The following is a 24,594-nucleotide window of genomic DNA, read 5'->3' as shown; positions in this document are numbered from 1 at the left end:
TTACTATAAAATACTAGATAGTCTAGTGGTTTCTGTACTGTGTATGTAGCACACCGGGTAAGTGTGTAGATAGTTTGGTTATGATTGCACGCTAGACCAGCGTATTTCCGACTCACAGTCACATGTACCTCTGGCCCACAAGTTCGCGCGAAAAAGTATTACTATGTAGCTTTTATAACCTACATGAGTCCGGGTCCGTGGTGTGTATGGTGGGAAACAGACCAATCAGCGATCGTAGTCCCACTTATGACATACGTCATCGACAACAATAAACGACCATTTGTGTGTGTGGTGGCATGGTGTGTGTGAACCATACACTCGGTTTTTGTATATATGGGATGGGCTTCTCCACTATTTTCCTGGTCCATAAAAATAGAATTTTTTTCCAGAGGGGGGTTGTGTGGTGGCATGTTGATAACAAAATGTATGAAATACGACCTGCGGGTCCACGACCTTCGTAACCCGGGGCGCCCCCTGGGATCGGAACACGGCAGTACCCAAGCTTTCTAACCACATAAGCCCAGGGTCCAGCAACTGTTGCATCAATTCCACGTGTTGTTTTTTTCTCTCTCAATCAGTCGCAATTGAGTCGATTTTGTTGGTGGTAGTAAAATGCTTGAATTCTATTATCGAGTTTTTAAAACTTTAAAAAGATGACAAAGTGTGAAGTTGCGCAGAAAGACATGACTTGTTGTTTGAACATACTCTATGACTATAGTTAGGGGTTGATCAGAATTATCAATCGCTGATTGTTTATAAATTGGCATTAAAACGATCCCACCAACTCGTCGTCTGAGAATTTGCCTGTATAAAATATCACCCAATAGTGCTTGTGAATCTAATCTTATTTTTCTTGTTGTCGGGAAGGAGAAATTTACTTACCGGAAACATAAACAACTATGGATACCTCACCATGCAATGCCTCAAATCTTATATTCCTATATTATAAACTATAATCTCCGGAAACAAAACTTAGCAGCCACTACGCTGTTTTCAAAATGGTGTTAGGGCATAGAGCATCTAGTAATTAAACTATCTCTGGTATGATAGATACGTTTCTTTGGAAACTAGAAGTTTGGTCTAAAAAACAAAAGATACTGCTGCATTTTATAAGAACAACGATATTAATTATTTGTTAATTGGTTATAGTAAAACTTTAAAATTACTTATGCGGGCCCAAGCAGTGTAATATTCCGGACTTTCTTAGTTATAAATTCTTGTATAAATTCATTGTACTAGCAAAAGCATTCACCGTGTCCTGGTTGGCGACGAGCAGCATATTTTTGGGGAATGATAAACACATTTTTTTGACCGTAATGCTATTTTACTGAAGACTTATTGAAGAAGCCCAAATATTATAAGCAGATATATCCAAATGTATAGGATGACAAGAACTATTCATTTTGAAATGCATTTATTTAGATCAATAATACATTATTTAACCGTGTATGGGCCCCATCAAACAGTTTGTTCATGCCGCAAATACCTTATAAGAGGGCGCACTTGTGATTTAACATACTGTTTGCGCTTCGTACCCGTATTATTCGCCGCAGCTAGCATGTTGCAAGACACAACAACACTACAACGCGTGGTTGACGAAGGTTGGCAAGGGTTGACGAGTAGCCTACGCATGAGGGCGCTATCAACACTAGCTAGCTAGCCGTAGCTAGCTAGCTAAAACATCATCAATCTAGAAGATATCCTGAATGTGAGAGTAGGGGCCTGTGTCAAAATAAATGAAAACAGGGTGGAGAGTGATGACCCGTTTAAATGGTTTATACATGGGATTTCCATGCTCGGTGTGGTGCTAAAACTCTGAAACTCTCGTTGTTCTATTTCTAATGGCCATTGCATATCACACTAAGCAATTTACAGGCAACCAGTTCCAGGCAATCTCCACGAAGAAAAGACAGTCTCATTACGAATGTTGCCATAATATCGTTTTGGGGGTCGTGCGTAACACATTGTTTGAGAATTACCCGTGTGCTACATGGCCAAAGTGATGGAAGAAAATCGTCAGGAGGAGCTACAACCTATTTAAGGTATTATTTGCGAAGTAGATGTGATTGCCAGGAAAGAATTTGTCCGTTTATTTCTTATCCTTAACAAAAATAGGGCACAGGCCTACTTGGTCTGAATTGTCCTACCTATAATATAAACAATTGTGTAGCTCTAAAACAAAACAGACTCAAAACAGCCGCGTAGTCTAAATCGCACTTATCAGGGGCATCGATTCACTCAAAATATCAGCAGACAGACAAACAGTAGTAGTTTCCGCGCTCCTCCTAGCAGCATTTTTTTTTTTCAGACCTAGAAATTAAATTGTATAATTTTAATTCCTGGAATGTAGAGCGCTCGACCCGCATCGCACACTACTAGCACCACCACCAAAACGTGTGTGTAGAGGATACGCCGCGTGGTGGTTCCCTGTGTGTTGGCACCGCGCCAAATCCCAGCACTATCTCGTGTTGACGACGTGTGTGACACGCGACATGTGGTGTCGTGTGTGTTGGTGTAGCTCTATGGCGGGAAACGACCTACATGACGGCAAGTTAAACATTAGAAAAAGATTGTATAACATTTCACCGGATATTAATAAAACTATTATTAATTTAATAACTGAATCTAAACAAACGCGTGGCGCTCTGACCTCGCGTGCAGGATATAATGAATAATACTACGCTGTATACCCGTCGGTGTGTTTACATTTTTTGTTAGGAAACATTCATATTTATCCGTGTCTATTATTTCTAACTTATTGGCTTAGCAGGATATATATAACCATGCCTTGCTCTATGGTATAACAATGATCATTAGCTTTAACTCCATACAAATATTGTCATATACACATGTATATATACGGTATATTCAATGAGAAGGAAAATAATACATTCGTTAGTAGTCATTATAATATTGGATGCTCACAGTAGTGGGTTTTTAAAACAAAAGTATTTGTTTACGTGATTAGGTAAAGCCTCTTGACATGACGTGTGTTAATTGCTTTAGGAGTCATTTATGTATTATGATAATATTATAAGCTAAAATGTTGGATAATAATTTAAAACTTTATTTTTGTTCTCCAAAATTGCGGAGCTCAGGCAAGAGGATCAAATAATGGCTCGATCAATAATGGCCCGTTCCTCATGCCAGTGTTAACATTTTATTTCCTTTATTAAAGGCAGTGGACACAATTGGTAATTGTCCAAGACTAGCCTTCACAGTTGGTGTATCTCAACATATGCATAAAATAACTAACCTGTGAAAATTTGAGCTCAATCGGTCATCAGAGTTAAAAAAAAAACACCCTTGTCACACGAAGTTGTGTGCGTTTAGATGGTTGATTTCGAGACCTCAAGTTCTAAATCTGAGGTCTCGAAATCAAATTCGTGGAAAATTACTTCTTTCTCGAAAACTATGGCACTTCAGAGGGAGCCGTTTCTCACAATGTTTTATACCATCAACCTCTCCCCATTACTCATGAATACCAAGTAAGGTTTTATGCCAATAATTATTTTGAGTAATTACCAATAGTGTACACTGCCTTTAACTACACCATCATACCATAGGCCTAGGCCAACAACCCAACTGTAACCTTTTAAAAAAGGTCGAGAAGTCGCTAAAGGGACGCTTTCAGATTTGGGGGCAAAATCCGAATTGAGCGCTTCTCGAAAATGACGGAAAGAACCTAAGTTGTTGTCATTCTTCATGAAATGGAGGGGTGGTGCTGTGGTGTGGTGTGGTGTCACTTGGTCGGTAGGGAGGGGGGGGGGGGGGGTCTATACATGTGTCAGTATAGCATACTGGCCCCACTCTGTTAACACCCCCCCCCCTCCCCCAATAGTTCTCCACACATTCATCGAAAGGAATTTGCTATAGAACGAAGCATAGAGCAAGGAACAGTAGCAAATACTCTTTTAATGGTTTTCATCTTCCCTGCACCATTTGGATTTGTTTATTTACTTATTGTCCCTCTTGGTAATGTGCAGGGACGAAGATGAAACAAAGGAATTGACGACGATGGTGTAGGCCAAAGGCTAGCTCAACATTCCTCCATCTCCCTTTGAGAGTTCACATTTAAAGGCAGTGGACACTATTGGTAATTACTCAAAATAATTATAAGCATACAACCTTACATGGTAACAAGTAATGGGAAGAGGTTGATAGTATAAAACATTGTGAGAAACGGCTCCCTCTGAAGTCGACGTAGTTTTCGAGAAAGAAGTAATTTTCCACGAATTTGATTTCGAGACCTCCTTTTTAGAATTTGAGGTCTCGAAATCAAGCATCTAAAAGCATACAACTTCGTGTAACCAGGGTGTTTTTTCTTTCATTATTATCTCGCAACTTCGATGACCGATTGAGCTCAAATTTTCACAGGTTTGTTATTTATGCATATTTTGAGATACACCAAGTGAGAAGACTGGTCTTTGACAATTACCAATAGTGTCCAGTGTGTTTAAAGGAAGACGGACAACCCCTGTTATGGGACTCTGTGTTCTCCCAGTCGCCAAGGTGTTGATGGCGATTTACAAGAAGCACGTATTGTCGAAAGCCTGCTTTTAATCCTTATAAAGTCCTAATCTTTACTGAACTCATTTAGAAGCAGATTGAGTAACATTACAACACAGTTGCGGCAGCTGTCAAGATAGATTACTTGCTCTCCGCACCCGACCCGTATTAACAGAAATGGCGCGAAAATTACAGACCTACAGCTAGCCTAATCACCGCGATTCGTGTGTTTCCTAAGTATACGGCACCATTGTATACTGCTCCTCCAGTGTAGGATTATTTACTTTCTGAGTACAATGCTATTTTTCCCGCCGTTTTGCTATGATAAGGAGAACAACGGGTATTTAGAAACGCAGACTTTTGGTTTAATCTGACTATAATTAGGGCTACACCCGCACGAGCGACAGAGCAGAAGGCAGGGTGCGATAGCGCGGTACTTGCACGTGGCGGGCTCCGGGCGCTGCACATGCCATCACTCCTTCACAATAGCACAGTCCGAGAAGTGTACTCGACGGGACTTTACATTCATCTCGAAAACCTGCCGGCATAAATCAGGCACTATTGTTGCCCGTCAACGGAGTGCATGCATCAATACGGGTTTAGTTGTGGGGAAAACAAGAGAGCTCTTAATTCATTGACTGCTTTTGGAAGCGGTAGTTTCATCAGCCAATCTCTTTCATTCCCGCTCTTTTTCTTCCGCCTCTTTGTTCTTCACGCGTAATTTCACCCGAAGAAAGGTTGCATAATTACTAAAGCGCAAAATGTTAATGAGTCACCGTTCGATGTTAATGAGATTTCAAAATTGAATACAAAAATTGGTCTTCAAATCCGGCTGGTGCTAGAGTAAAATGCCCATTGGCTTTTTGGTTGTTTTTTAGAATACGTATAATCCATGCAACGAGTGTTTTTAACTATGTGGTGGACTATTAATTTCAATTTAAATAGTTTCTATTTTCTTCATATTAGTCTGAAGTATTCGCATTGTAGTGCTGCATGCAATGGCTTTATAATTTGAAAGTACGCTTAAACTGGCATAAACTCAAATTCATTAGACTTCCTAAAAACATTTTGTTTTTTTGCGGGTGGAAGTTCTGTGGCAAAAGTACAGTATAGGCTGGGTTTTTTTAGATAGACAAAACACATTATATTTCTTGTTGTGGTTTCTTCTTCAGATAACTGAAACTATAATTATCTAATGTGAGCATGAACTCTCACGGAGGAACAATACACTCTAAATAGCTCTAAAAACAAAGTGTTAAATTACACACTAAAGGCAGTGGACACTTGGTAATTACTCAAAATTATTATTAGCATAAAAGCTAGGTTGATAGTATAATACATTGTGACAACAAACGGCTCCCTCTGACGTAACGTAGTTTTCGAGAAAGAAGTAATTTCCGACGAATTTGATTTTGAGACCTCAACATTAGATTTTGAGGGGAAATCAAGCATCTAAAGCACACAACTTCGTGTGACAAACGTTTTTTCTTTCTTCTCCATGTTTGAATTATCTCAAAACTTCGACGACCAACTGTTGAGTTCAAATTTTCACAGGTTTGTTATTTTATGCATAAATGTTGAGATACACCAAGTGAAAAGACTGGTCTTTGACAATAATATTACCAAAAGTGTCCAGTGTCGTTTTCAGTTTATGTTGGAAGTTTTTCCGACCATTGGATGTATCGTCAGCATTCGGGGTTCTCTCCCTATGGTCAAAAGGAGAAGTCAATTCCAACAGTCTCGTAGATTGCGCATGGTGACAGCAACAGGCTAATAATTATAAACCTTTCATTGTAAGAGAAGTGGTATTGGAAAACAAATGCAGGCCTTGCTAACAAAAACGAAACCAAAATCATGTGAGCACGAAATTTAATACAGTAGTCTCCAGTGTGTTTTAGTGTTTTAATTTGATGCAATTTTGCTGAATTGTCGCAGGAAAAAAGCCTATATCTTGAAAACTTGACTACCATAAATGCAGATAAGGTGCAAGTAAAATGTTTTACTAAACTAGGCCATGTTGTTACAATGCAATGGAAACCTCAGTTTGGGGCAACATGCCATGCTGTTATCGTTGAAATTAATTTGTATGATATTGGCACATTTAAGCCTGTCTTTCATTTTGTCAAACTATTGACTAAAGACACTTGACATTAGTTGGTAGTTGTCAAACTCAATTGGTCGCCGAAGTTGCAAGAGAACTATGGAAGAAAAAACACCCTGTTCGCACAGGTTGTATGCTTTTAAATGCTTGAATTCGAGACCTTACCTGATGTCTCGAATTCAATTCAAATATTTTAGAGAGAAATTACTTCTTTCTCAAAAACTACGTTACTTCAGATGGAGCCGTTTCTCACAAAAATTTATACTATCAGCAGCTGTCCATTGCTCGTCAAGTAGGTTTTTAATGCAAATTATTTTTGAGTAGTTACTCATAGATATAATAGTGTCCATACATTTAATTCAGTGTAGACATTGGTAGAAAGGCCTTTCTTTCATTTTTTCAAAACAATATTGTGGGTCGTTAAACACTAACTCAGATGTGCTTTGTCTAATCTTATCAGTACATATTAATTGTGAAGAATTTGCTAATAGAAAACAAAATCATTTTTGTTGCAATCGCTAGTATTTTGCTTATTCCGTGTAATTGTCAATAATTGAACCCGTTCATAGATGCCTGCATTATGCATGGATGGTTGAGGGCGCTCTTCTTGTTCAGTGGACAAGTTCTGAAATCCAACTGTTTTAGCAGTGTGGGCGTGGTAATGGGGAGGAGGTAGATCCACAACTATACCTACAACACGAGCCTGTTTCTGGGACTGGAGTAATACGCCATTGGTGGTCGGTACTTATTCATGACGAATGAAGAAGAAGAAGAAGAAGACAATAACTTATAAGTGATATCCCTAATTATCTTCCTTCTATTGTTGAACCAATCAGAAGGGCTCTTTTATAATGACGTAGTTTGGCGTCCATATTGAATTTTTGTGGTGTTTACATTTTGTGAGACATCAGACATAAATGAAGCTAAAAAAAAGAAGTAAACCACGGGCAGATTTCAGTTAGGGAGCCTCTCCTTCCATTGGTTTCGATCTGAAGAAGTAAAGTAGGAAGGGCTCAGAAAGATGTACACATTTGGTGTGAGAGATACAGAAAGCAGCGTATACGCTGCTGTTGCCGAAGTGTTGCGCACCAAGCGGCACTGGAGGGAACGTACCGCCGTGAGAACAGGCCAATGCACGTCCGGCAATAACGGTGACGAACTCGCCTATCTCGGAGCTGAAACATTGCGTGTAAACCTCGTATTAGGGGAGCGTAACAAACTGCCATTTGGAAAGTTTGGTGTGTATTCACGAGGAATAAATCGTGTGTGATGTTTAAGTAAGAGGCTAACCAAAGTTTATTATGACAAAAACACAATAATAATGGTTTCTTGGAAATTAAATGTGCCCTTTTTGCTGGCGTTTTGCCTCCAGTCCATGTTCATTTATTTAATATTATTAGTTTTACTAGAACTTTTCTATGTATGTTTGTTTAGCTATTGTCTGCACGAGCAGCGATAATGGAACAAACCCCGGCCATAGACAATTAATAGTTTATGTGGCATGATAAAGTAGGCCATTGTTGTTTATATAAATGCACTTAATACCATTATAGCTGTGATAATGTAACCCTCCTCCCGACAGCGAAGCCGAGGAGGGTTACGTTATCACAACTACTTAACATAATGTTGTTATGCTTATCGGGGATGTGTACTTCTTCCTTTTTTAGTGCAGCCTACATAATTGAAGATAGTCACACTGCCAGACACACCGGGGCGAACCCCTTCTCTAAGTTGCAATAAGTGTGAAGGCCCTACTGGGGTCTTTTACCTACGTTGATAGTTTTTAACACACGGGACCTACAGCTTAACGTCCCATCCGAAGGACGAAGCGGTGGTTAAAGTGTCTTGCTTAAAGCCATTATACACTTTCGGTAAACAGTATTGTCCAAGTCCCACACTTCTTGTATCACAACTTATATATAAAATAACGAACCTGTGATAATTTTAAATAGGTTCAATCGATCATCGGAGTCGGGAGAAAATAACGGGAAAACCCATTCTTGTTTCCGCGCGTTTCGCCGTGTCATGATATGTGTTTAAAATAAATCCGTATTGTATTAATGTTTTCTCAAATAGTAAAGCATTTCATGGAACAATATTTTAAGAGAAGTCTTTCACCATTACCTTCTGTAATTCCTGTAAATTATTTGTACATCTGTGAACTTTTTTTCTGCACCGAAAGTGTAAAATGGCTTTAAGGACACAAGTGTCACGACTACTCCCTTGAAGAGGTCAGAGCTTGAGTTTGGTGGTGGTGCTCTTAACCGCTCAGCCACGACACCTCCACAACTTATAACTTTACTAGTTCAGTTGCGATACAGTACCCCCCTTCCGAGGGCCACCGTAGGAGGAGGGGTATGTTATCGTTATCGCACAAGAAACGTGTGTGTGTAAAACTCTCGAAAGAAGTGAACTTGCATTTAAACTTCTGCTATTTAAACAATTATGAACAATGTTTGCAGTAGTGCCTAGTTTGCAGGTAGGTAGTTGCAATAATTATAAACACTCTGGCGAGGGGACCCTCACCACCCTCGCCGGAGCATTACAGTTATTTGTTTCTAGCGGATAGGGTGCATTTGGTTGGCTGTTTTGAATTTTGAAAATCTGCTTTATATCATAAATTGCGAGAAGTATTTGTTAGTAGTTAAATGTAATTTAAATGTATTAACTGGGGGGGGCGCTGTACTGTTGTGATATAAGAAACAGGTTTGCACATTAATCATACTCATCAACACTTGAGATAACTCTTTTCCTCTGACTCTTCTCTTTAATCAGGTCATGAGCCAGGTCTGAAACAGTTGGTGAATTACTACAGAGGATCTCAGAAGATCTGCCGGAAAACTCATCTCGTTACAGCCCTTAAGACATCATCAGCAATCAATTATGATTCAATAGACTGGCTGCCGGTCTCTTTTGTGATTCTTCCGCGTTCGAGTAATGGAGATGGTGATGAGGCTAAGACATCTCGTGATTGGCTTCAGAAACTACGACAGACCAAGCAACGCACTGATGATAGGGATGAGTACCTTAAGGTATGGGATAGGATGAACACATTGGGAGAAGGAAGTGTCTGGATTGCAAAGTCATCTGCAGGAGCTAAAGGTAACTTGGTTTCCATTTCTTCTTCTTCCTTTCTCGTGCAGCCTTCATGCATGAAGATAGTCGCACTGCAGAAACACCGGGTGAACACCTTTTTGTGATCAGTGTTTACTGGGTCTTTTACATGCGTTTTTATAACAACACACTAGGACCTACAGCTTTACGTCCCATCCGAAGGACAAAGCAATGGTTAAGGGTCTTGCTTAAGGATACAAGTGTCACGAACAGATACAGCAGAGCTTGAGTTCCGTGCTCTTAACCGCTCGGCCACGGCACTTCCACTCTGTTGCATCCTTCAAATATCTCTGAATGAATTCTGACAGGTAATGCTGTTACAAAACATACGAAAACTTATTCAAAAACTCATGACAACAGGGGTGGACTTCACAAAGAGTTAAGACTAGTCTTATCTCGACTTAGGACAAGTTACTTGTCCTAACTGTCTTAACCTAAGACTAGCTCTGCGTTTTCGATATCTCTTAGGAATAGTCCTAAGTTAGGACGAGTCCTAACTCTTTGTGAAATCGACCCCAAAACAGATAAAAATTATTTTTTGACTTGATTTGTTGAAAAATAACTGCAGTTGGCATCTCAGACTGTGAGACATTACTGGGTTTTTTTTTGGTTAAAAATGATAATTAAAGTAAATTGTTTGATGAAGCTTACTAATATCTGATTTGACAGGAGAGGGGATTTTGATAGCAACAAGCCCAGAGGAACTGATTGAGTTTGTTGATAACCAGAGGCAGTCCCACGTTATACAGAAATACATTGAGGATCCATTACTGCTTACAGATAGTAGGAAGTTTGATATAAGGTGAGTTTACACCAAGTCTACATTATATTCAATACTTATACATAATTTGGTTTTTAGCCCAACACAAATTTTTATTTAAGTGCTGTACAATGTATGATCAATACTTTCCAGAGTTCTGTGAAGAAAAATCCACTGGCAGAACTCAGGAAAATACAGAGTTTACAATGCACATTGTTTAATACACATCACTGTCAAGGGAAAAACCAAATTATATTCTTTAGGCCTATCCCCGATGCAAAAATTAGCATTTCCCTTAGTTATCTAACTCTATTACAAGACAATCCCTTTTTTTCTTTCTTTTTTTTTGCCATTTGCGTAAAGGGACACACTGCTTTCAGAATGGGCGCTCTTGGCTGTTAAAAAAACGTTTGTTACGAATTGAAAAGATGTTTCAAAAGTAGAACATAACGATTCACACAATTATCCCTCGAAGTTGTGTGGTTTTCCTTTTATATTGAAAACTAACCTGGTTATTCTGTTGAGTAAACTGTTCCAACTTGTTTCCTGCTTTGCGGTTGCTATGTCAAGGCAGTTATGCAACAGTGATTTTTCTCATTTTCCAGTCAATGACCAAGCAAGTTCTTCTACTTTTGACTTATCCACACATATTCTTTGAGCTTGAGTTTAACGCAGAGTAATTTGTTATTAAGGCCATGTCACACAGGGAAATTTTTTCTGCCAACTTGTTGGCAACCAACCGCATTTCATGCAGGAGGAACACTTTTGCAGCACCAGAGACATTCTTCTAGTTATAACTGTACCATAATATATGTTGATTTTGCATCGGGGACAAAGAATGTTCATTTTTGGTTTTACCCATATACACAGTATACTCATCCCAGTATACTCATTACTTTCCCCAGTTCTGTGAAAGAAGTTCTGCTCTGGAATTTCAAAGTTTATGAGCTCGAGTCCCACCCGAATAATACGCTGTGAATTTTTTTTCTCCTTCATAGAATTTGGGGAAAGTACTGAGTAAACAGTGCTTACACACAGATGGGTAAAACCAAAACTGAATAGACTTTACTATCCCCAAGAAAATATTGAGAAAACTGAAGTGTGAATGAATGTTCTTATTTGACATTGCCTAGAACTGGTTGCCTTGAAGTTGCATTGTGTGTCATGTCGTTCAGAGTAACTGATAATGATAACTCAGTCTCGTTTGTATTGTCCCGTTTGTAGTCTAGTTATGTCTATGTTATTCACTTTTAGGTGTTGGGTGTTATTGGATCATGAGTACAACATTTTCTTGATGAAAGAGGGTGTTCTAAGGACGTCGTCAGAGCCGTATGATGCCGATGATCTCACAAACACCACTAGTCATCTGACCAACCATTGCATTCAGGTAAAAGAAAAGCCTCACCTAAATCAAGCGACTGCAGCTACAGCTATTATTGAGTAGAATGGCGCCCTCTGGTGACCATGTTTGGTTTACATACTTTTACTCCGAGCTATGTGATTCTCTAGTGAATGGTACAGAGATAGATATTCTTCCTGTCTAGTGCAGCCTTCATAATTGAAGATAGTCGCACTGCCAGACACACTGGGGCGAACCCCTTCTCTTTGTGATAAGTGTGTACTGGGGTCTTTTACCTGCGTTGATAGTTGTTGAAACATCACACAGGACCTACAGCTTTACGTCCCATCCGAAGGACGAAGCAGTGGTTAAGTGTCTTGCTTAGGGACACAAGTGTCACGATTCCCGGACCCACACTCTGTTGAACAGGTCAGAGCTTGAGTTCGGGTGGCGGTGCTCTTAACCACTCGGCCACGACACCTCCACCCATCTTCACTCCCTAATAAAGTCACACCGTTGTTCCGATAAAAGATTACTGCTCTTCTCTGTGTCAAACTTACTAAAGTGCCTAACTGCTCGTCTACACAACAGCTGTGGATGTTGGCTTCAGTGAGAATGTTGGAGGATAGGACTCTTCAGCAATCCGGTCGTAGCCAGAGCCAAAGCCTTATCGTGATCGTACGCACAGAGGTCAAAGTGCGAACGACTCTAGTCATGTCATGTCAGCGCGACCGTTGGCCCATGTACGTTATCATTTTCTAATAACTGGTCCACTCTCTGCACTGTGCTGTGAAAACGGCTGTTGGTAACCAGCGATGCAACCATGCCCTGTAGGCTGGTTCCAAATAGTCAACTTGCGTAATCTAACTGTCGTTGACTAGACAGAGTTCACGTTAACAAAACCAAACTAAAGTCAACGATAGTTCTTGCATGAACTTGGCCTATATTGAAAAGAAATTAGAATGGAGCACATCTTGTAACCTTTGTTTAAAGATTAATAGAGTGACCTTGTACATTCCAAGAACTTTCTGGCAGGCAAGATACTATAATGGGCTCGATTTCACAAAGCAATAAAATCCATCGTAAGACAAATTTTCAGTATCACCATACTGTTAGTGATTGGTATTGTGACATCACACTTTACTAAGCAACTACGATTGATGTGCAGTTAAGATCAATCTTAGCTCTTTGTGAAATCGGCCCAGGGCTCGGTTTAAAGAAGCAATAAAATCCATCTTAAGACAAATTGTCAGTATCACCATAGTGATTTGTGTTGTGACATCACACTTAACCTAGCAACTACGATGGATTAGCAGATAAGATCAATCTTAGCTCTTTGTGAAATTGGCCCCAGGTCATATATAAATGTTTACATTTTGTATCATTATTTCCATATCAATTCATAGATTTATAAAAATAACAGCTGAACCAGATGTTAGATATGACCCCTTTCTCCAAATCACAAGTTGATAAAAATCAAACGGTGCAATCTTGATGATATTTCAATATGAGAGTCTTCTTTTATTGAGCTGTGTACAAATCAGGCCTGTGAGAAGTCCAGTCTCTGGGTACATGGTCAATAGTAGACCTAATACACCTTATTTGCATGTTGATCACATAAATTGATACATTTTTTAAAATCTCCTCTTTAGGAAGCTCAGTCTCAGAATTATGGCAAATATGAGGAAGGAAATGAAATGTTCTTCGCTGAGTTCAACAGGTAAGAGCCAAACTTAAAATTATTTCAATGTTCACTATTTTACTTTGTTTGCTAGAGTCTCTTTTTTTCATTTGGACATGAGGCTGTGAAGATCTTTTCTCCATTTGATTGATCTTATATGGCATGTTCTGCATTCACCCATCAGCCAATACTGTTCTTCATTAGGGTCACATTTCAAAGAGCATAAAATTTGGCTAACGGTTTCTACAATTTGGTTTTACCACTTCACTGATGTGTGTAAAGCACTGTATATTCAGTACTTTCCTGAGTCCAGTGACAAAAATCCACTTGCATATTACTTGGGAGGGATTTGAACCCACAACCTTTGCTTTTCTAGAGCAGATGTCTTATCAACTAGACCACCAAAATAAACAATTCTGTAATGTTCCTTTAAATGTATTTCTGGATTGAATTTTTACAGATTTTTGCAAGAAACATTTGACATCTGTATGGAAGATTCCATACTGCCGCAGATCCATAGAATAATCCGGGAATGTTTAACAGCCATTAAAGAGGTAAGAGGACAATAGACCCCCTCTGTGCGGGGTGTCGTCAAGGAGTGGATAAGAGTACCAAACTCAAGCTCTAGTGTTTTTCTATTCAGAGGAATGTTGGTTTGATTCCCAGTCATGACACTAATGAAGAATTAAGCAAGACACTTAACCATTATTGCTGTATCCTTTGGATGGGACTTAAAGCTGTTGCTCCCGTGTTGGTTTGTGTAAATGTGATGTAAGAAGACAGTGCACTTATCCAAAAGAGAAGGGGTTCGCCCCAGTGTTCCTGGTTTGATTGGCTGCATATTCAGCTCTACAGCACATTGTAAACCATTACATGGTGCTATGTCAAGTGATTGGTCTCATGCCTCAAAAACAGCTCCACAATACCTTGCTGGAAAAGACTGCATGTGGAAGTGACCTTGAGCGTCACTGAGAGACGGATAAGATCGTTGTGTAAAAAGCCACTAACATGATGTCACAAGCCCCCAAAAAGCGCCCTTCCTGAGGTCAATGAATACCTATCATTGGAAGCAAGCTGTGCGTGGGCGACGCGTATTTGCGTGCATGTTTGACCTCGGGGATGGCAACCAAATACCAGGACTGTCGCTGTGTGATGCGTTAGAGTTTTGTGCATTAATGTGTTCGCCGAAGTGAAGGGGTAAACTGTTGGGTAACCCTAGTCCTGAGTTCTAGGGGATTGTTGCAGGGTGGCCAGTTTCGTTCTTTCTGTAACTTGGTCTTGCCTGGGAGAAGCTAAATTTGCCTCAGGAATGTCCCATTGTCAAAATACAGTTTTATAGTATACTACACAAAACTCTACATGGTGGGAGTACAGTTAGGTGAGGTTTACGGTAGCACAATGTGAGGTTTGCGGTAGGTTTGCGGTAAGGTGAGGTTTGTGGTAGCACAATGTGTAAGTCTCTTTAAGGTAGTTATTTGAGAGAGAACCATTTTTCAGAACCAACCACTACTCAAACGAGATTTAAACATGGTGCAAAAACCTCACCTCAGTATAATACATGCTGGCAGAGTTCTTCCAAATCCTTTCCTTGCCTGGTTCATGATTCCCATACAACCTAACATCCAATTCTTTTTGCTATATATTTACAGGAGATTAACACAGATGGACTTGAGTATGATAGTTTTCAGTTGTTTGGTTTTGACTTCATGCTAAGCAGAGATTTCAAAGTTTGGCTGCTGGAGGTGAACAGAGCACCGGCCTGTGCATCGTAAGTATAGCGCTTAAAGTTAACACTCATTAGACTGCAGGACCAAAGTAGTGATTTAACCTCAGGCCAGTAAACTCTGACTGTTTTTTTTTTGGTTTTTTTTGACTTAAATTCTGTTACTGTGGAATATGAGGTTCAAATGTTGACTTTGAGCTTTATTACTGTGTTCAGTATTGAAATTTACCATAAGACATATGAGATATTTTAGTACCATTATTTTCATTTGAGCCTGATTTTAGAGTACAAAGCAAGGCTAAATTGTGAGTATCTCTTAAAGACACTGGACACTATTGGTAATTGTCAAAGACCAGTCTTCTCACTTGCTGTATCTTAACATATATGCATAAAATAAACCTGCGAAAATTTGAGCTCAATCGGTCATCAAAATTGGGAAATAATAATGAAAGAAACAACACCCTTGTCAGCGCTTTCAGATGCTTGATATCAAGACCTCAAATTCTAAATCTGAGGTCTCGAAATCAAATTTGATGAAACTTACTTCTTTCTCGAAAAGTACGTCACTTTAGGTGGAGCCGTTTCTCACAATGTTTTATACTATCAACCTCTCCCCATTACTTGTTACCAAGAAAGGTTTTGTGCTAATAATTATTTTGAGTAATTACCAATAGTGTCCACTGCCTTTAATACACTGGGGAAACATTTTTTTTAATACAAATTATCAATTTTCCCCTTGACTATTGAAGTTGAGGGTTGTGCATGAGTTTACCGACCCAATAAGCACCCTATATTCTGCGAGTCCAGCACAAATAAATCCACAGGCATACTTCCTGTGTGGGATTTAAACTTACGACTCCCCCATTCTGCAGCAGATATCTTAATAATTAGACCACTGAGCATGCCCAGTAATGAATCCTGTATTGACCCAATTCACCTGACGTCATCATCAGAATAATCTTGGATACGCCATTTTGGTGGTCAATGTCAACGTGTGTTATTTAGAGCATGCGTAAACCTATCGACCACCAACATGGTGAGCGTGGCATCAGTCGCACACGCAAGGGGTCAATAAGCAGTTGGTTTCTTTATCCCTATGCAGATTATAACATCTAATAAAATTATGCTCAAGAAACTTAAACATTTTCCCACGGCTCAATGATGAAAATAACATCTGTTCCTTGAATTCCATTTTTCCAGGCGTTTATTGTCACAGCTTGTGGATGGTATCGTCACTCTTGCTATAGACCCGGTGTTTCCACCACCTGGCGATTCATCTCAAGATTGCTCAAGACCGAGGGAGATTCCTACATTTGAGAGACTTTGATGGCAGTAATAAGAGCGTCTTGCAGTGGTAGATCAGACTGTTACGGGCGAGCCAAGCTGAGCAATGATCCAGGCCCTCCTCGTGTAGGGATACCATGTAAAATGTTTGCTGGTTCATGAATGAGACGAGTATGGATCAAGTAACCTCTTTTCCAAAGCCTGGAGATTCATCTCAAGATTGCTCAAGACTGACGGAGATTTCTACATTTGAGAGACTTTGATGTCAGAAATAAGAGCGTCTTGAGGTGGTAATTTAACTGTTACAGGCGAGCCGTGCTGAGCAATGATCCAATTGCTCAAGACCACGAGAGATTTCTACATTTGAGATACTTTGATGGCAGCAATAAGAGCGTCTTGCAGTGGTAGATCAGACTGTTACGGGCGAGCCAAGCTGAGCAATGATCCAGGCCCTCCTCGTATAGGGACACCATGTAAGATGTTTTCATGTTTACAGGTTCATGAATGAGACGAGTATGGATCAAGTAACCTCTTTTCCAAAGCCTGGAGATTCATCTCAAGATTGCTCAAGACTGACGGAGACTTCTACATTTGAGACACTTTGATGTCAGAAATAATTGTCTTGTGGTGGTAATTTAACTGTTACAGGCGAGCCGAGCTGAGCAATGTTCCAGGCCCTCCTTGTGTTAGGAGGGACACTTTACCACTCCAAGATGTTTACATAATTACAGGTTCATGAATGAGAAGAGTATGGATCCAGAAGTCTCTTTTCCACCACCTGGCGATTCTTCCCAAGATTGTTCAAGACTTGACGGAGATTTCTACATTTGAGAGACTTTGATGTCAGTAATGAGAGCGTCTTGCAGTGGTAGATTGGACTCTGTATCTGTATCATACGTTGCAGAAACCAAAAACTGGCATAAACGCAACGGGTGAGAGACTCTTACAGGTGAGCTGAGCAGAGCAATGAACCAGGCCCTCCTTGTGTTAGGACCGATCCAAGGCAACGTGTTTCTTTAAGTAGGTAGGGGGGCACAGGGTGCCCCCATTCCCATTTATACCTGTGGTAAATTCCATGTTTTAAAACAAATTCTCTTTGCACACAATCCATGTATATTTTTACATTCACGTCAGATTTTTTTACAAAAGATGATGTCCAACAAGAATGCTGAAAAGGGCATGTGTAAGGAAAATTTAATTGTTAACTTCAGTTTGAATTAGCCAGAAATGCCCCCCCCCCCAGACAAATGGTGCACCCCCTTGTGCCTTAACCCTAGTTCTGCCTTTGGATGCTGAGCTTAAGTATAAATGGAAACATTCTGCAGTATTTTAACGCAATTTACCAAAGATGTAGTTATGTTGTGCACCTTGACACAACAGTTTTGATTCGAACACCTTCTGTTTCTTGACTACTCCAGCTGAAAGGAATAATTCATTTTTGTACTTCAGTGGAAGGAACTATTTTTATTCAAATGGATACTAACTATTCAGGAATTATCTCAAGATATATGACAGATTTATATACTTACTTATTGTTAATAATGATGATATGATCTTAGGCGTTTCGTGGCTGAGTGGGTCTAGTTCATTGGACCCAAGCTGTGGTGTTGTCAGCAGCAGAGTGTAGGTTCGAATCCAAGTCATGACACCTGTGCCCTTGAGCAAGGCACTTACTCATATGCATCCAATATTTGTGTAATATAGACGATGTGACCTATGTTTACATTCAAACCGCCCTCTGTTGACAAAACACTGTATACGTCATGTTTCGCCAGGCAAAAAGACGCGTAGTCATGGTAAGATTGCATACACTTTCTAGCTGGCTGCCAAAACACAAAGGTTTTGCCCCGCGGTATGCGCACGTATCATGTTATGTTTTTCGAGTGACGTCAGAGTCACATGGTCTATATGTAAAACCCATCAATAGTCAAACTGAACTGTATTTCACTCAATTCATGATTTGTAAGGTTGTTTTGTGTGTGTGTTTTTTTTACCTAAATAAAGTTTGCTGGAGAAGATGGTACATCTTTGCATGGTGTTGATTTCCCTTGTTTCCTGATTTTCTAATTACCCCCTTGCGATTTGGATGAAAACTGCAAGGCTTTTCTCTCGTGATTTCGATGGGGTTTAAGGCTTACCTCTTGTCATTTTAATGAAAACCACACTGTTTAACTCATGGATTATGATGCAAACTGCAAGGCTTACCCCTTGTCATTTTGACAAAAACTTGTAATTTTGATGCAAACTGCAAGCGGAAGCTCTTGTGATTTTGATGAAAACAGCAATGCTTACTCCTTGTGATTTTGATACAAACTGCTAGGTTTACCCCTTGTGATTTTGATGAAAACTGCAAGGTTTACCCCTTGTTATTTTGATGAAACTGCAAGGCTTACTTCCCCCTTGTGATTTTGATGAAAACTGCAAGGCTTACTACCCCTTGTGATTTTGAAGAAAACTGCAAGGCTTACCCCCTTGTGATTTTGATGAAAACTGCAAGGTTTTTCCCTAGAGATTTTAGTTAAAACTGCAAGGCTTACCCCATGTCAGTTTGATGAAAACTGCAAGGTTTACCCCTTGTGATTTTGATGAAAACTGCAAGGTTTTTCCCTAGAGATTTTAGTTAAAACTGCAAGGCTTACCCCATGTCAGTTTGATGAAAACTGCAAGGTTTACCCCTTGTGATTTTGAAGAAAACTGCAAGGCTTACCCCTTGTGATTTTGAAGAAAACTGCAAGGCTTACCCCTTGTGATTTTGAAGAAAACTGCAAGGCTTACCCCTTGTGGTTTTGAAGAAAACTGCAAGGCTTACCCCTTGTGATTTTGAAGAAAACTGCAAGGCTTACCCCTTGTGATTTTGATGAAAACTGCAAGGCTTACCCCTTGTGATTTTGAAGAAAACTGCAATGCTTAACTCTTGTAAATAATACATAAAGAAATAATTGAAATACACAAATCATTACAAACTTTGAATAACTCAAATCAATGTGACATTTAATGCACATAAATTTACAAAATTTGTATGTCAGTGTCTTGCAAATATTTTGTCAGGGTTCATTTGTCACACTAGTACATAAATTTGTTGCTTCATGATTAAGGGATGGTAAAAGTTTGCCAAGTAAAACCAATCTCTCCTCAATGTGCTTCTATAGTTTGCAGTCTAGTTTGTAGTCTTGCATTGCATTTGGGTCTACAGTGTGAAACGTCATGGGTTCAATTCCCACCTAAGGCACCTGTGGAACACACACACACACGTCACACTAGTTCATTCACTTTGTCGAAAGAATATTTAGTTTTACAAAATGTTAGAACAACAAACTCAATCGAGTTCAGCATTAACATCACAAGCAGAAACAATTCATGATATAATAAAAGACTAATTGCAATCAGTTGGTGCTTCAGTATTAAGCACATGTTGAACATAGTCCTAGTCTGTGAAAATTTCAGCGGGACTGGTTGTCGAAGTTGCGAGATAACTATGAAAGAAAAAAAACACCCTTGTCATGCGAAGTTGTGTGCTTTCAGATTCTTGATTTCGAGACCTCAAATTCTAAATCTGAGGTCTCGAAATCAAATTCGTGGAAAATTACTTCTTTCTTGAAAACTACATCACTTCAGAGGGAGCCGTTTCTCACAATATTTTATACTACCAACCTCTCCCCATTACTCGTTACCAAGTGAGGTTTTATGCTGATATTTATTTTGAGTACCTACCAATAGTGTCCACTGCCTTTAAATCACAACCCAAGTGCTTTAGCTTCATATCTCAAGGTGCATTTATGACTCATATTATATTTAAAATGTTAAAGTAATCTAGCTTGGTTGTATCCCCAACACGTTGACATCTGTTAGTGTCGTAGCCACAGAGTGTAGAGTGTATGCCACAACTGACATGTGTTTACGGACTGCCTCCCACTGGGCCTCGGGATCTGCAGAATTCTCAATGTCAAACATCAGATCCATGATCCCTGGGAAAGCATCGCCATAGTAACTGTCTTTGCTGCTTGGTGCAAACGCAATGTGCCTGTACGGAGAAAAAACAAAATAAATACCGATCCATTCTCAAGTAAAGCCCCGCTCATACTTCAACAAATGCGAATGCAACTATTGACGTCACAGGGCTGTTTTTGCTGAAAATGTTTTGCAGGAGTTGAAGTTCAATTGTTGCAGATTTGAGGCATCAAAATTTGTATCACATTTGCATTCCCAGGAAAAATGAACTGGGCTTTATACACCACGAGGGAAACTGAACAATTAGTTTTGTGTTAAGATATTGGAACACTATGTTAACATAGTACATTGGATAATTGCATATCCAGACAAGAACTTCACCTTAACCTCAAACCTTGCGGCAGTTTGCAGCGACTGGAGTTACGTCACACTTTCGTACAGGATAATGAGTGAGCTCTCACAGCACTCAACAAATTATAACTACTAATTCTTCAATCCACAAAAGCAAAAGTAGTAAACCCTGCCGATTTTAAAAGACAGGACAGTTCTTTTTAAACCGGGAAATCTCCTGAATTCCTAAAATCTACTCTGCGGCAGCAGAGAAGTCTCCCGAATTCGAAAAATCTACTCAGTGGTAGTAGAATATAAAGCAAGACGAGTTATCAAAAGAACATAGTCTACCCAGCAAGTAGATACACACATGGTTTAACCGCAAACCAAATATATATCGATACCTCACCGTTCAATACCTCAAATCCCATAAACCAATTCTGTGCTTTGTCTTGAATCATACCTTTGTAATGGTCTCCCTGGTAGACCTGCGGGATCTGTGAACGCCCTGTCCATGTACATCAGTTGATCATTGATCTTACGCACCTCAAAGGGACTGCAGCAACAACAAACATACATAGCAATTAGAATACCAAGGAATATCCTAAGGAGATGAGATGGTCCGAGGAATGCCTAGTGCACTGGGGTAGTGGGGATGTAGGTGCTGTGATACTTGGTTTAAAAATGCCTGTTACTGTAATGGTATGCAGTAACACCTTATAGAGGTCAGTTTTGTTGTCCTTATTGAAGATCAACTACTTCCCAAGCTTGGTTCTACAATTAGCTTCATCTTTGGTGAAATATAAGTATGTCATATAATTGTGTTCTCAATAGATTATGTGAGTGTGACCTATGTTTACATTCAAACCGCCCTCTGTTGACAAAACACTGTATACGTCATGTTTCGCCGGGCAAAGAGACGCGTAGTCATGGTAAGATTTGCATACACTTTCTAGATGGCTGCCAAAACACAAAGGTTTTGCCCGGCGGTATGCGCGCGAATCATGTTATGGTTTTCGAGTGACGTCAGAGGTCACATCGTCTATAGATCAGGGATATTAGAGTGATATGTGCACCCCACCTCCAATTTTTCAGAGCCCCCCCCCCCCACTCATGACAAAGTCCAGATGAATGTAGTGCCCAAAAAGGTAAAAACATGGTCCCCTGCCCCCACTGGAAAGCAATGCCCCCTATGTGCCTCTCCCTCCCTAGTGAAGACATCCTAGCTATGCCGCTGGTTTTATTACTTTTTACTGTCGAGGCCCTCAATGTACTTGTGTAGTTCCTCAGCAGCCTTGGTCAGGCTGGCCATACCTGCGTCAATCGAGTCTGAAAAGCAACCAAAAGATAACTTTATTATCATTCACTGTCGGCTGAATAAAAAACCATGGATGCGTCAAAAGCTAATGACATTTTGCTCTGATTCCTGTGGAAATTTTTTGATCACAAATAACTTGTTTGGCAAACCTTTTCTAGTATTTTGTTTTTTGCAAAAAAAGTTATGCTATGAAAAAAACTCTTTTATATTAAAAATGCCTGGGATAATCTTGTAAAATAAGTACAACATAAAAAAAAAACTACAAACCCCCTTCTTACCGAAAGTGATTCCTTTGGTCAACATCTTAGCGGCATAAGTGGTTTTCAATGTTGTAATCGAGCCTTGAAGGTGAGCAACATACGTGCGACAGTCGAACGGCAACATGACTGAGTCTGCTAGGGATCTAGCCAGCTCGCCCCACACCTTACTCACTGCAAGGTGGTAGTGGAAGTCAGGGTCCATGATCTCCGATACCAGGCGGAAGGTCTCGTACATTGAATGATACAAGGGATAGCTGGAAATATTCAAATCCTAGAAAAAAAAGACAAAGGCAGAATTTTATTAAAAATGCATAATAATAATAATAAATAATAATAAAGGAACATTTATAAAGCGTCTTATGCATGGCCTCAATACAAAGCGCTTTACACAAATATAAAAATCAGCTACATATAAAAATACACTGAGAAAGCTCCATAAAATCTTACAATATAGGATAAGCAAAATACATAGCAATAACAAATTTAAAAGGAGTACTGAAATGTTTGAAATAACGGCAAAATATTTATTTGAAATACATGAAATATTAAGAGATCAAAATTGTCTAGGTGGAAGGGTTTGTGTAAAGGACGAGGGAAACTTAAATTTGTTTTCACAACAAAGCACAAAGCTGTGGCGCAATATGCAGCCAATCAAACCAGGAACACCTGGGCGAGCCCTTTCTCTTTAGGATAAGTGCACAGAGTTTTACATGCATTACATAACACACAGGCTTTATGTCCCATCTGAAATTGCAGCAGTAATGGTTAAGTGTCTTGAGCGGGACTCGAACCCACACTCTGCTGATCAGAAACACCTGAGCTCGAGTCCGTTTTATTTTAATCTTAATGCAAGTCGCCATACACACAAGGACGGATGGCAACTTCAAGGTGTGGGCTACAATTATTTTATTCCAGAGGCTGTTGCCACCTACTGCTAGGGCTGAAACAGTGTTACCCCTTTTACAGTCCATACGGATGTAGGCTTGGGTATCCGCTCGGACATTAAATGAGAACTATAATGAGAACTCCAAGGAGTGGCACTTACTGTGTTGTAGTCATAGCGTAGATCTACTGACGATATTCCAAGTTCACCTAGAAACGCTGCATAGTCACTCCCCGATCCAACATTAGAAACACTACCACCAAACACAAGAAAAGAAATAGGATTTGAAACTTTGCTTGGTGTGAGTATAATAAGGATCTATGCACAACAAAAAACAAACACCCATTGAAATATATGACGCAATTTGTTACAAAAATGTAGATTCAAACGAGGGAGTCTTTAAAAGTCCCTTGAAAATCAGAACAGAGTTGTGGAAACAGTAGTTTGCATCAGTAAGGATTGGCCAGCAGAACGAATTTGACAAATGGGAATATATTTATGCAGAAGATCAGATGCAAGTCTTGAAATGACCCATGAAGAGCCTTGAATAAAGGTGATGAGATTCAAAAAACACTGGACACTATTGGTAATTGTCATAGACCATTAGTTCTCCTCACTTGGTGTATCTCAACATATGCATATAATAACAAACCTGTGAAAATTTGAGCTCAATTGGTTGTCCAAGTTGCGAGATAATAATGGAAGAAAAAACACCCTTGTCACACGTAGTTGTCTGGTTTCAGGGGCTTGATTTCAAGACCTCAAAATGTAATTCTGACATCTCAAAATCAAATTCGTGGAAAAATACTTCTTTCCCCGAAAACTACATTACTTCAGAGGGAGCCGTTTCGCACAATGTCTTACTATCAACAGCTCCTTATTACTTGTTATCAAATAAGGCTTTTTGCCTATAATTATTTTGAGTAATTACCATTAGTGTCCACTGCCTTATACTTATATGCAATGTACTTACTATGGCAAAGGATTCTCACTAGACCAGGGTTTCCTTTTTGCCCAAGTATCGTACACGGTGTCCATGTGGCCGGGTAAAGGAACGTCAGGGACTTGCTTAGTAGCCTCATAGATTGCACTGAAGAGATTCGGCGTGGACTTAGCTCTAAATGTGTAGTTACCCTGTACTGAGATATCCACATTGAGATACGCTACTGCTCTCTTGCCGAGGGTTTTGGCAAACTCCTGTTGAAAAAGGTTGTTGATTTGAAAATTAACGATCAAATTGAGAATTACATCTCATGACAAAGAGAAGAAAAACTGCCAGACATTAATGTCTCCCAAGATGTGGAATAGTTTTGTAAGCTTTCGTGCTGTGAAGTCAGTTGTTGC

At 39.7% G+C, this 24,594-nt stretch overlaps 2 protein-coding genes across 5 annotated transcripts in view; one reads left to right on the top strand and one right to left on the bottom strand.

Annotated features, from left to right (window-relative positions):
• The first annotated feature begins 7,343 nt into the window (after positions 1 to 7,343).
• LOC117289339 (tubulin--tyrosine ligase-like) lies at positions 7,344 to 18,188 on the top strand. Of its 2 annotated transcripts, XR_004518933.1 has the most exons (9): positions 7,344 to 7,848; positions 9,386 to 9,712; positions 10,394 to 10,526; positions 11,739 to 11,871; positions 13,476 to 13,543; positions 13,965 to 14,058; positions 15,154 to 15,272; positions 16,428 to 16,665; positions 17,008 to 18,188. XR_004518933.1 is itself a non-coding variant. In XM_033770423.1 (8 exons), exons 1-8 carry the CDS (start codon positions 7,632 to 7,634, stop codon positions 16,552 to 16,554), a joined length of 1,218 nt encoding a protein of 405 aa, XP_033626314.1. In that variant the 5' UTR covers positions 7,344 to 7,631; the 3' UTR covers positions 16,555 to 18,188. The 2 variants fall into 2 exon arrangements, 1 of the variants encoding a protein (XP_033626314.1); XM_033770423.1 differs by having other exon boundaries at positions 16,428 to 18,188.
• Positions 18,189 to 20,173: 1,985 nt separating this feature from the next.
• The window catches only part of LOC117289320 (N-acetylated-alpha-linked acidic dipeptidase 2-like), a 30,590-nt gene continuing 26,169 nt past the window's right edge, over positions 20,174 to 24,594 (bottom strand). For all 3 annotated transcript variants that reach the window (XM_033770404.1, XM_033770411.1, XM_033770396.1), the window contains 6 exons: positions 24,224 to 24,447; positions 23,413 to 23,503; positions 22,386 to 22,638; positions 22,037 to 22,118; positions 21,253 to 21,345; positions 20,174 to 20,532 (listed from right to left, as the gene is read on the bottom strand). In XM_033770404.1, the coding sequence (XP_033626295.1) occupies positions 20,322 to 20,532; positions 21,253 to 21,345; positions 22,037 to 22,118; positions 22,386 to 22,638; positions 23,413 to 23,503; positions 24,224 to 24,447 (954 nt within the window). In that variant the 3' untranslated portion in view covers positions 20,174 to 20,321. The remainder of the gene's footprint in view (positions 20,533 to 21,252; positions 21,346 to 22,036; positions 22,119 to 22,385; positions 22,639 to 23,412; positions 23,504 to 24,223; positions 24,448 to 24,594) is intronic.

Source organism: Asterias rubens, chromosome 1 (assembly GCF_902459465.1).
Source record: "Asterias rubens chromosome 1, eAstRub1.3, whole genome shotgun sequence".
NCBI lineage: Eukaryota > Metazoa > Echinodermata > Asteroidea > Forcipulatida > Asteriidae > Asterias > Asterias rubens.
This window is presented reverse-complemented; position numbering and strand designations above follow the sequence as displayed.

What these genes read in the sequence shown, in the direction of transcription:
- LOC117289339 (XM_033770423.1), top strand. Translation starts at nt 7,632, where the DNA reads ATGTACACATTTGGTGTGAGAGATACAGAAAGCAGCGTATACGCTGCT. An exon ending in ACTGCCATTTGGAAAGTTTG is followed by an intron (nt 7,849 to 9,385) that starts GTGTGTATTCAC and finishes CTCTTTAATCAG; the next exon opens with GTCATGAGCCAGGTCTGAAA. An exon ending in GTTTAACAGCCATTAAAGAG is followed by an intron (nt 14,059 to 15,153) that starts GTAAGAGGACAA and finishes ATATATTTACAG; the next exon opens with GAGATTAACACAGATGGACT.